Source organism: Lepisosteus oculatus, chromosome 4, assembly GCF_040954835.1.
Source record: "Lepisosteus oculatus isolate fLepOcu1 chromosome 4, fLepOcu1.hap2, whole genome shotgun sequence".
NCBI lineage: Eukaryota > Metazoa > Chordata > Actinopteri > Semionotiformes > Lepisosteidae > Lepisosteus > Lepisosteus oculatus.
In genome coordinates this window covers 10201326-10213691 of record NC_090699.1, presented here as the reverse complement: position 1 = coordinate 10213691, position 12366 = coordinate 10201326, and the positions used below count along the sequence as shown (strand labels likewise).

Sequence of the window (12366 nt, the reverse complement as noted above, 5' to 3'; positions counted from 1 at the left end):
TGATAAAGTGGTAGGGCCCAAAAATGAGCAGGAACATGAGCACGATCAGGAGCAGCAGCCCAGTGATCCTGGTCTTCTCGCGCTTCGAGACGGAGACCGACCGGGCGAGGCTTCTGCGCACGCGCAGGGACACAAACACCAGGAACGAGAGAGGTACAAGGAAGGTGAGAGGGATGGACATCAGCTGGAAGATGGCAAACTCTGTCTTCGCTGGGAAGGCTTCCATGCAAAACGTGTTTGGGCTCTCACTCTCGAAACCAATGTTAAAGCCCGACACGACTCCAGCAATGAAGAACAGCCATACGGCCAGGCAGAGAACACACACTTTCCAGAGCGCCCGCTGGGTCTGGAAGAACAGCGGATGGACGATGGCCAGGTACCTCTCCAGGGAAATGCAGCACATGAAGAAGATGCTGACGAACAAGCTGATGTAGAATGAGCAGCCGATGACCTTGCACACTCCCTTCCCGAAATGCCACTAGTGGCCGCCGTGGTAGTAGTCGATCCAGAGGGGAAGGGTGGCGATCTGGAGGAGGTCGGCCAGGAGGAGGTTGATGGCATAGATGGGGAGGGCATAGTCGGCCTTGACCAGGCGGTACAGCCCATACAGGGCCAGGCAGTTGGTGGGCAGCCCCACGCAGAAGACGCAGCCATACAGCACAGGAATGAAGGTCTGGTCCACTCTGAGGTCAATGATACAGCCAGTGGAGTTGGAGTTGTTCATGACTTTAATGGGAGAAGTGGAGGGGGCTCAGATGTGTCAGTGCTTGATGATTTCAGAAATCCGTGGCCAGGTCTTCTTTTCAAAGCCTGAACAGGATATGAAAAGAAAAGATGCTGATATAGGAAACAGTCTGTTTTATACCTCTTAACCCCGGAAATCAAATTGTGTTCCAAAACAAGCCATTGCTAAACGGGGTTAAAGTGATTGTGTCTTGCCCTGCCACTTTCACATGAAAGCAACATATTGTTGAAGAGGGAGTGGGTGCCAGAGACAATTTTAAATAGACGTTCACCATGACTGTTTAGTACTGCATTAGCTTCTTCAATATTTAGTGTGCATCTCTAATCAAAGTGGTTTTATGTTAAAAATCAATTCCCTGCAAAGATGGTGGCTTTTATTATTATTGCCCCGTGTGTAAGGGACAGTGGAAACTTGCACAAAGTCAGATTTTTCCCCTTAGTTTTCCTTTTGAGTTTTTTTTTCCCAAGGCATTCTTATCCACTGGGATCAGAGAACAAATTACGGGGAATCTAGTGAATACGACATACAGTACTTAAGGTATTCAGTACTGAACGTGTTTAATGCTACGACTGTACAGGGAATTTTCCTTGCCACCTGAGTCTCCTGACCTGAGTCTCCTGTGGAGGTTTTGTTACTACTCCAGGTCCAATCTAAGGCAAGACTGGGGTGGCTGCTGACAAGGGAGTGAAGGTATTGGAGCTTCCCGTCCAATGGTATACAAATCCCCTAGGTGTGGATAACACTTATTCCACAGCCAGCACTAACCCTCAATCTAGGTGACCAGCAGGGGTAAGGATTTCAGCTGACCTGCCACTAGAGGGCAGTAGGGACTGTACTGTGCGTATATAGGTTTGCATGGGGAAGAAAATCAGGGAAAGGCAGACAGTCACATTCTCACAAGGGGTTAATTTTGATGAGTTTGGAATATAAAGACGCTGAGGACTTTATATGGAGTAAAGTCTCTTTGCACAGTATCTCTGCTTCCCTTTGTCTCCGTTCATGTGCTCAGGCAGGGACTCTCGGCCTCAACACACATTTCCATCACGCCTGTGTATCTTGACTGTGTATCTTCTCCGTGTGTGGCTTCCTGTGCTTCCACCACAGCTTGCTCTGGCAGGAGTCCGAGACAGACATCAATCAACCAACGTCTATTTCTCAAATGCACAACAACACAGCATGCAGCAGTAGTTGCTGGCAATGAAATATCTTTTCTACGAGCTCACCGAGGGGGGATAAAAATCACAAAGTTAAGGTTGCAAAATAAGGTAATAGTAACAGATAATAGTGCAATCGAAATTGAATAAGATAAACTCGGACCAAACTCAATATAAAAAGAGCTGCTATGTGTCCAGGTTGTATGTTATATATGATTAAAGGTGGATAGCTGCGTCAGCATGCGTAGGCTGCAAAGGAACAAGTCATAGGTTTATTCCATGCTGGAAAAAAAGAAGAAAAAAAACACAACGTTTGAGCTCACACCTGAAGGAGGCTCCACGGCCACGTTCTTTCTTCTTTTTCAGAAGGGAATAAACCTTGTTCCTCTGTAATATAGTATGTGCAAGTAGTGCAGTATGCCGAATACAATGAAAACTGCATGTCCATGACAGAGCCTCACAGAGCTGAAAGCATGGAAAGAGTGGCTGAATTCCCCCCTCCTTGCAGCAGCTCAAACGCCACCCCCTGTGGGACAAAGACACAGCCCGGCGGCGCAGACGTCCATGTCCTAAGAACCTGATGGACACTCACGTGCAGGCCCGGACGTGGAGATGCTGGCTTCGAAGAGGATTTCTGCCCGGCGTTGTGCAGTGACTTCTGAGCCTCTGGGCGTCAGCACCTGGTGAGGGAGGCTGTAATTTGAGCTGCTGTGTGTGGAGAGCAAGGGCAGTGCCACGCCCACTGCCTCCGCAGACCATGTGCAGGCTTTCCTGGGAGGGCATGTAGAAAAGAAGGCAGGGGATGGGGTGGGTCAGAGTCCTACACCTTCTTTGATTGTTTCAGAGATCCACACAGGGGTTTTAATATTGGAGAGAATTGTGCGCTCAGCCTCGAAAATCATCTGCTGTGAGCTGACCTGCATCTCTGACATCCCTGAGACTCACTTGCTGCACAAAAGATTCCAAATACTCCGAGACGCTGCACATGCTGCAAATTCCCTTTTTATACCCCTTCCCTCAGGAAAAAAGAACCATTAAGACCAAAACCTCTCATTTCCTTAAAAGTACTTACTGTAAGACTATCCAGATGCTGAATGGCTTTCCAATTACACATTAGTACCTCATGATGACTATTGACAATGTAAATGGACTACAAACCCCTTTAATGCTCCAGTTATTTGATTTCATTATAATATTGTACGAGATTCTTTCCTGTTGCCTCATGGTTTCCTGCTATGCTGTGTTTAATGTTTTTGTTGATATTGTTATGTTGTCTTATGGTTCAACTGTCATGAGCACACTGAGGCAAATTCCCAACAACTAAGTTGGTATTTTCAGGAAGTGTTTTACTTGTTTTGGAACAAGGCCTCAGACCGCAGATATTCTTGATATGCTTGGTGCTAATTATTTAGACAGTAATGTTTAACACAATGTCTTAAATAGGGAAGGACTCATTTAATTTAGGCTATAATTTAAAGGATCATTTCCTAAACAAACCAAAGGACTGAGACCCTTTCAACAACAGACTTGTATGACATATAAATTCCGGAGGCCGTTAAGCCCCTAAAATATGGCTTGTGGAAAAAGGGCTGATGTGTACTTTGTCTGTGTGCTTCTGGATGCTAGAAAAGGAAACATTTATCTCTGAGCTTACACGCTAATAAACTGTATTTCCTACTCCTGCAAGGGGCAGGAAATGTGAAAAAAGTACAAAAATACAAACTGTGCAGAGGGTGGATCATTATGCGAGGTCGTTGCCAAAGGATGTAATAATTGTAACCACTAACGAAGCCAGACATTTACACTACATCTCAAATCAAGGTTTCCATTTATCAGCTGCATCACATTTCCACTGCTGGTAATTTCTTAACAACTTGGTTTGCCTTCACCTAAATATTACACCAAATTTAACACACCCGAAGAAGGCTCCACCGCTGAAACATTGTGTCTCTTTTCCTCTCATTTCAGCATGGAATACAGTTTGACCTGTTTCTAAATGTAACAATGTCACTTTGTTATGAAACTGAAGTCCAGTGCCAACAACCACTCACTCCAAATTCGTAAAAAATAGCACTAAACCAGCAAATCTGAACCAATGAAACTCTTCCTGGAGATCTAGGTCAGGTTTAATTTCATACACATTACATACAGTAAACCTGTACATTTCAAATTGTAATTCAGAATGGGTTAATGCATCATCTCAGATTGGGTCATTATCGCAAGCTCAGCACAGCCAGGGACTGTGATACAGCACATCTTTAATTATGGTGCCTGAATATCTTATCTTTGTTAAGACCTTGGCAGCTTTACATTGTGACTTTGGATTTAGGCTCATTCAATTTGGGTGTTCAGTAGACCTCTCTCTCTGACTCGGACACTGGTGTTGTACCTTAATTGATTTACTTTACCCCAGTTGCTCCAAACCACCCAGCTGCATAAATGAGGACCTGCATAGCTCCGTCAAGCTGGCCCCCCTACACACTCCAGAAATAGAGAAACCCGCCGCCTTCTTTAGTGCTTCATTATGGCCAGCAGCCATATCATCCTGTAACTCACAACTGTCACCCCACTGAAGCACAGCAGGTCTTCCATTCGGGAACACTTAATTGCTTAATTGAAGTTGAATAATTGCTTAATTCGACAAGCCAAAGCCACTGCTTGTTCTGAAGAAGCTGAACAAGTTGCCGAGAGTCATATCACCCTGCAGCTCACAGCTGGCAGCCCCACTGAAGCTCAGCAGGTGTGAGCCTGGTCAATACCTGGATGGGAGACTCCTGGGAAAGCTAAGGTTGCTGCTGGAAGAGGTGTTAGTGGAACCAGTAGGGGGCTCTCACCCTGCGGTCTGTGTGGGTCCTAATGCCCCAGTACAGTGACGGGGACACTAGACTGTAAAAAGACGCCATCCTTTGGATGAGACGTAAAACCGAGGTCCTGACACTCATTAAAAAAAAACACAGGGCATTTCTTGAAAAGAGTAGGGGTGTTACTCCGGCGTCCTGGCCAAATTTCCCCCTGGTCTTTACCAATCATGGCCTCCTAACAATCCCCCTCTGTGAATTGGCTTCATCACTCTGTTCTCCTCCCCACTAATAGTGGATGTGTGGTGAGTGTTCTGGCGCACTATGGCTGCCGTCACATCATCCAGGTGGGGCTGCAGATTGGTGGTGGTGGTGGAGGGGAGTCCCCATTACCTGCAAAGCACTTTGAGTGGAGTTTCCAGAAAAACACTATATACTGTAAGTGTAAGCAATCATTATTATTATTATTAGTGCCGGATTGTGCCATTCAAAATAGATCCCAAGCTGCTTCGTTCGTGAGATATAGCACCTTCTTTTTTCAGGGGTGTCCCCTGTAACGGCGTCAGAGACCGAAGGCGGAGGTGCCGATAAACGCTAATCCAAGGATGCAGTCAGGAGAGATGCTCTAGCCTTGATACTGGGGATGAACAAACTCAAAGGATTCAGTAGACGTGAAGGAGAGGGCCTTAATATTAATAATAAAAATTGCTTACATTTATATTGCGCTTTTCTGGACTCTCCACTCAAAGCCCTTTAGTACACCACGATATATAAACGATATATAAACAGTGACAAAGTGCTGTGATAATTCTGTGGCCGAGCGTTTGTATAGAAACGCCGTTCTTGTATATTTTAAACGGCTCTGGTTTCGTGATTGTGAATTAGAGTGGAGCATTTTTGCATAGAAATCTATGTCAATTCAAACGCCTGGAGTTATTATACATTCCTTTGGTTTAGTATTTGCATAAATAAATGAGCTATTAATAAAATAAGCCTTTATCTTTTTTAAGATAATATATTCTGCTGGTGTGTGCTCAGGCCAGCATTAATCTCCATGGTACTCAAAGGTTCAATCGTGTTGATTTAGTTGTTTATTTGTGTTTTATATAATAAGTGCGTGTATAAATCTTATTCTATTCATGATTGACTTTTCTATTCAAGCTTTTTTCTGAGATATAAATAGCAAAAGCAGGCTTTGTAACGAACAGTTCTTTCCAGACCCTATGCGGACGACACAATCCGGAATAGTGAGGAAACACTGGGGAAAAAGCCACGCAGGAAACGGGGATCAAAAGAGGGGGGGGCGTGTCCTTGGTGCAGGGGTTCAGGGGAGTGAGTCCAGGGCAAACAATCCAGTAGAAATCCAAAGGGGGAATCCAAACACGAGCAAAGTCCATCCAAAAACAGACAAGATAAAACCTGGAACCGTTTCGCAAAAGATGTGGGGAATGACCCGCTGTCCTCAATGCCTCCCCCCCCAATGGTTCAGACAAAAGACTTCATTAAATGAATGATCTTAATTTCTCAGAATAAAATTACCATTTGGGTAGGTTGCAGTAAGGAAATTGTAAGGAAAACCCAGGAGCTCAGGGAACCGAACTTGGATTGAATAGTTTAGTCGTGTTTCCTTATTTATACATCCACATCATACTAATATATTTTAAATATATTAATACACATGATCTCTTTTCTTCAGTAAGATAATAAATATTGCTGTTTATATCAGTACTATGTGAATGAATTAGTTTGTAATCTAATAGGGGTTTGAACTTTCTGATACATACCGGGAGCTGGTTTCCTCTGTTTGAGTCAGTACAGAAGGCAGGAAACATAACTCATCTGCACTTCCCCACACTTTTACTCAGCTCTTGTGTCGTTCTCCAGCACATATTGTGTACCTCATCCTGTTATCCATCCTGCAAAGAGCAGACAAAGAACGGTTATTTAAATCAGAAGAACAATTTAATCGCTGGAACTGCAGTATGTTTGGTATAAATTCAAATCCAAGGAATGCGACACATGAGGCAAAAGCAGAGAGCTTTTTCAAAGTAACCGTAGTACATCAGAAGTTTTTTCCACTGCAATTGTCCCCTGTATTGCTACAAGTGTGTACGAACTACCAAAACCCATCTAACATGAATCCACATTTATCAGTCTGAAAAAGCCTTCAACGGCCTTGTTGAAACTTGCTTTGAAAGCACGCCAGTAAATAGATATGGATCAGTAATGCACTTGCTATGGGTTTGATGGATATCAGGTTTATTTACTGGTTATTCAAGGTATGTGCATGGAGAGGAGGTCAAGGACTCGGCCTACCCGATGTTTGGTTATTAAGACACTTTCTCTTTCTCACTTCAGAGAGCAGAGGAACAGTTTTGCTGCTGTTTTTTTTTGTGTTTGTGGTTTCCATGTTGCTGTTTGCATTTCTTCTTCATTTCTATCCCCATTTGCATGACATATTTTAAGAATTAGACCAACCACATGTCTCTAGATGTGTGAACACTTCTTTCTTGATTGCTTGGCTAATTACATTCCTTTCTCAGGGTTTTAGAGCTCCAAGTGATCTGGAAAATAAGTTTTCTTCAAAATCCAGTAACACAGCAACTTTAGAGTTCACACTAGAAGTGTCTAACCCATGCTCACTCACCAAGTCAGCTTTTTTGGATTTGTAAATAATTCTGTGACCCCAAGAAAACACCATGTTATTATCAGTTCAATCAGAATCTCAGGTTGACTGTGCCATATATGAGGACGTCTGTATGAGAGTGGGCAGAAATACAGGCTTCACTCTAATTGGTTTATGTCTCCAAGCTGGCAGCCGGCACAGTGACCTTATCTAAAGAGGACATCGGAAAGGACATAAAAGAGTTAGTGGATTGTTCCATCTTTGTGAAGGCCACAGTGTTCACCCAGACTGGTGAGTGTTTTTTTCACGAACTAAGCCTTTGTTAATCCAGGTACTAATGAAAGTGAGGGGAATCACTCACTCCCGAGTTGCTGATGTCATCGAAGCCTCTCCCACACTGTGACCCAGCGACAGCACTGTGCACCCCAGGCTGAGACCTCTAAGACTAGCAAGAACACAAAGAATTGGAGAGGAGTTGTCTGCACTCAAGTGTCTGTGTGGTTCTAGTTTCCAAGTGATTAGGTAGAGAACTTTGTAACTGATCATATTTGGATTTAAGTTCTGAAATGTGTGCATGGTACTGCCAACACCTAAAAAGGTATCCTGAGCTGTATGTGTGCAGAAATCTGCGAAAGATGGCACAAGTACACAATGTGGCCTTCGCCTATAGGTAATTGTTTTATTGCAGCCACTTAAGATTTCCTGGCATCCAAATGGAAGTCACGTTTCTGAAAAATTTTAATGCATTATGTTGTTTGTCTCAGGGCCACAGCAACTAAAGAAAACATCAGAAAAAGTTGTCAGAGTTAGTAAAAACCTGTAAAAGCCAATAAGACTTATTCTACAAGGATTAAAAAAATACCGTCACAGACAAATAAACTGGCGTCCTTCTTGTGGAACACATCTGGTTGGCACATCTATTGGCACTCCTTGTGTTTACTTCACTCTCTTGGAGTTTTTACAGTACTCGTGCTCAGTAGCACAAGGACAAGTCCCTGTCCAAGACAGTTTGAAAGAGTTATTTACAAATAACATGCCAAGTATACAAGTCTGAAAGTAAGTTAATGGAGAATTGAGTCAGAGAGGGCTCCTGCATTATACTTATGTTTTTGTCCCATGTGTGCTCGAATTCATTTTACTGAAGTGGAGTTTTGAACCAAAGTTCAAGAGGGACGACAGCATCTGAGAGATCCCTCACCTCCTTCACTTGTACTCATGATCCACCACGAGGTCATTTCCTTGCTTTCCCACTTCCAGCTTGATCAACTGCTCACTCCGCACGAGGATCCTTACTTCCCAGCCAAAATGGCTGAACATCTCCAAAACACCTATTCTTAAGGTTGCCACGAACCATGAAGGTTGCCACGTGTTGAAATCATACAATAATAAATCATTCCTTACACTTATACTTACACTCCACTCAGAGCACTTTACAGGTAATGGGGAATCACACCACCACCACCAGTGTGCAGCCCCACCTGGAAGATGCTCCAGTACTCTCACCACACACCAGCTCTCAGTGGGGAGTCATGGAGCCAGTTCCATGAGGGGGATTATTAGGAGGCCATGATTGGTAAAGATCAGGGGAAAATTTGGCCAGGACACCAGTGAAACACCCCTACTCTTCTCAAGAAACACTGTGGGATTTTTAATGACCACAAAGAGTCATAACTTCAGTTTTATATCTCATATGTAGCAAGGTGGCCAGTTTTACAGTCTAGTGTCCCCGTCGCTATACTGGGGCATTAGGACCCACACAGACCACAGGGTGAGCGCCCCCTGCTGGCCCCACTAACACCTCTTCCAGCAGCAGCCTTAGCTTTCCCCAGGAGTCTCCCATCCAGGTACTGACCAGACTCACACCTGATGAGCTTCAGTGGGGTTCCAGCTGTGAGCTGCAGGGTGATATGGCTGCTGCCACATCGCATATTGTCCTCCTTTGAAGGGCAATGGGGGGATCCCACGCAGATAAGCTACACCTCTCTGGTTTATGCCAGAGTCAAGCCGCGTGCCAATTGGAGCCGTGACTCTCTGGCAGCTGGGAGTTTCAGAGGAGCTTGTCCCCATCTCCCTGTTCTCGACTCGCGCCGCACGAATCACAGCCAGGTCCTAAAAAAGGCAACGGCTCCTCCTCCTCTTCCCGCTGTGGTGATGCTACCGAAAGAATGAAGCCGAAGCACCGCAGTGTGATGAGGACTCAGCTCTCCAAACCGCCATTCGCCCCCACTCGGACCTCTGCGTCACGGTCGTCGCCCCTCCTCTAGAGGGCGCTCCTGCCTTTTTTGCATTATGTTTAGTTTAAGTACCTGGACCTGCGTCTTGTCCCCCTTTTCGTTATTTAAGCCCGGGTCTCCGCAGTTCTGGGCTCAGCTTTGGCAGACGGGCGACTGAAGGCCCGCCTATCCACCGGGCTCAGGAGCGGCCCAAGGGCACAGGCCTTATCCCCAGATGTCCTGACCGTCTGAGTCCGGGGCTCAGAGTGCCCAGTACCGTTATGTTTTTATCTCTCCGTGTTCCTGATCCCAGTTCCCCTTTCCGGTTTCTAACTGTCTTTTGTCTCGGATGGACCTCCCGGCCTTGGACATTGGACATCCCTTGGATTCATTTCCTCATTCACCGGATCACCACTGTTCCCCCTGTCTGTTGACCCGACCTTCCCCGATGTGTTTCTCCAGACACTTCCTGATTATACCATCACGCATGGGGTCTTTAACAACACACTGCACAGGAGTGGGAACCAGCTCTGAGAGATAAGACACACCCACGATACAAGAAGTAGAACATTACTTAGCTTTAAAAACAATGTGATGACAACAGGGTTTTTCTGTACCAAATAATTCTAGGAAGGAGGAAGTGGGCAGTTTCAATGTGAAAGCAACCTTCTGCACTGCCCTCTTCCAACTACAGGTTGATTTGTGATGAACCCTGATGGGTCCCCAGCTGAAAACATGCCCTCAATGTGGAACCAGGCTCATTCTTAACAACCACAGAAACCAATGGGGGTGGCCATCGGTTATGTGAAAATGCAAGTGACAGTTAAAAATATAACCGCCAGTTTCAGATCTGCCTCTGCCCAAAACCTCTATTTCACTGTGTGGAAAAAAAAAACCCAAAAGCTACAAACTAAATGAAAGCCTAAGCTGCTCTTTGTGCTCTAAATTAAACTTCTTTCTGTTCCATTTTCCAACAAAATAGGAAGCTAAGCTGAGTAATTTACTGACTCCAAATCTTTTTTTTTGAAAGAAAAAAAGTCTCACTTGTTCTCTAATATTTATGTTGTTCTTAATTAATAAACGTTCCCTATGTACTTCATTTTGCTGTGACTTTCTGGTCCCTAACCCAATACTGTATATCTCCTCCCTGGTTTTGTTAGCAACCATTTTTGCTAAAAAAAAAAAATAAAATAATGACCCTGTGCAGGGCTCAACCTGGCGATGTCCCTGTGCTGTTGTTGGAAGTCCTTATAGAAAATGTTACAAAACCGCAAGTCCTATTTATCAAAAACTGCTGGGCAGGCAAAAGCAAAAAAAATCGGGCTGTGACAGTTCAATCGAGACAGCAAATCCAAATCGCAAAGGCAGAAACGAGGTCAGAAACTAGCGAGAGTCCAGAAAGTACACAAAGGCAAACAACTCAGATCTACTGTATTGAGCTTTTCAAAAACCAGGACTACAACATTCCAAACCAACACTAAATAAACACTTGTACTGTATATGCTGCTAGAATAAATATAATCATTAACTGAGCAGTCACTGGGAGCGGATCTCCTTCCCATCCACAAAGGCCTTCGCTCCCACAAAGTCGGCTCTCCTCCCTTCTCTTCTGGCAGCTTCAACCTGGGGCCACGGCTGGTTCCTGGTGCTCCTGTCCGCGGCGGACAGCTCCTCTGCAATTCTCAGTTTATTCCCATTCAAATGCTCATTCTCTCCCACCGCTCGCCATAGTATGTCCCTCGCCGCCCTCTTTGTAAACTGGATCATAACCACTCTAGGGCACACTTGTCCAGACACGTTGGCTCTCCCGACCCAGTGAACAGTATCATTGGCCGATACCACCTCATCCCGGTCCGGCAAGGATCCTTTTACAGATACCCTTCACAGTCGCAACAATGTTCTCATCTCGTTCCGCCTTAAATCAAATTTAATTCCACCGTCAATGGTATCTTTCTGCATCGTTCACTTTCAGTTCAAGGTCTTTAATCTGCTTTTCTTGTTCAGCATTTACTCATTTAAGAACTTTTACTTCATTCTTTAAACAGAGTCCATGGACTTAAGACCTTCAATTCCTGCTGAATTCCATCTCATCATCTCCTTCAGCTCAACTATGCTCTTTGGCACCATGTTGAAGATGTTGGTCTGGAGCTCCTCCAGCGTCAGCCCGCCGGAGTTTTTGTGGGTGTCCCGGGCAGGGACTCCAGCTCTTCCTCCGGCAGCCGAGTCTCACTCGGGCTGCAAGCACCCGCCTACGAGTGAGTCTCCATTCTTATTTCCACATCACCTACAGCTGCTTCACTTCTCCCTTTATCTCATGAGACCTAAACATGGAATAGGAGGATCCTTATGCGTGACTGGAATCCCACAGGACACAGAGTAGCAAAGGGACAATCCAAAAGACAAAATCAAAAGGCTGGGTCGATAAGGGAGGCAGAGGGTCTGGTAACGAGAGATATCCAGAAACAATCCAAAAGTCAAAATCCAGAAGGCGAGGTCAAGAGGCGGAAGCAGAAGACTCATAACAGGAGATCAGTCAAAAGTTTTGGAAACACACACACTGAAGAATACTACAAAAGGCTTCTCAATAGTGAGCATGGGAAGGCGTGCGAAGGGGGTTTAAATACTGAATGGAAAGGGGTGTGATTGGATGATTGGTTAGGGAGTGAGAATTTGAGGAATCTGATGCATGTGAGAATGTGATGGGTTCAATCAGGGATGAGATTGTGAAGCAGAGGTTCCGGGAATGTAACGTCGTTTGCGAGGGAGAGTGTGGAATGTGACAGGGACAGAACTTCGTTTCCGAGTTAGAGTGTGGGGCGTGACACTTTAG

General features: G+C 45.0%; 1 protein-coding gene across 1 annotated transcript; it reads right to left on the bottom strand.

Annotated features, from left to right (window-relative positions):
• Positions 1 to 343: 343 nt before the first annotated feature.
• LOC102687672 (G-protein coupled receptor 4-like) lies at positions 344 to 6586 on the bottom strand. Its single transcript, XM_006643235.3, has 3 exons — positions 6482 to 6586; positions 2492 to 2579; positions 344 to 810 (listed from the first exon to the last, which is right to left on the bottom strand). Exon 3 carries the CDS (start codon positions 722 to 724, stop codon positions 479 to 481), a length of 246 nt encoding a protein of 81 aa, XP_006643298.2. The 5' UTR covers positions 725 to 810; positions 2492 to 2579; positions 6482 to 6586; the 3' UTR covers positions 344 to 478.
• Positions 6587 to 12366: the final 5780 nt, after the last annotated feature.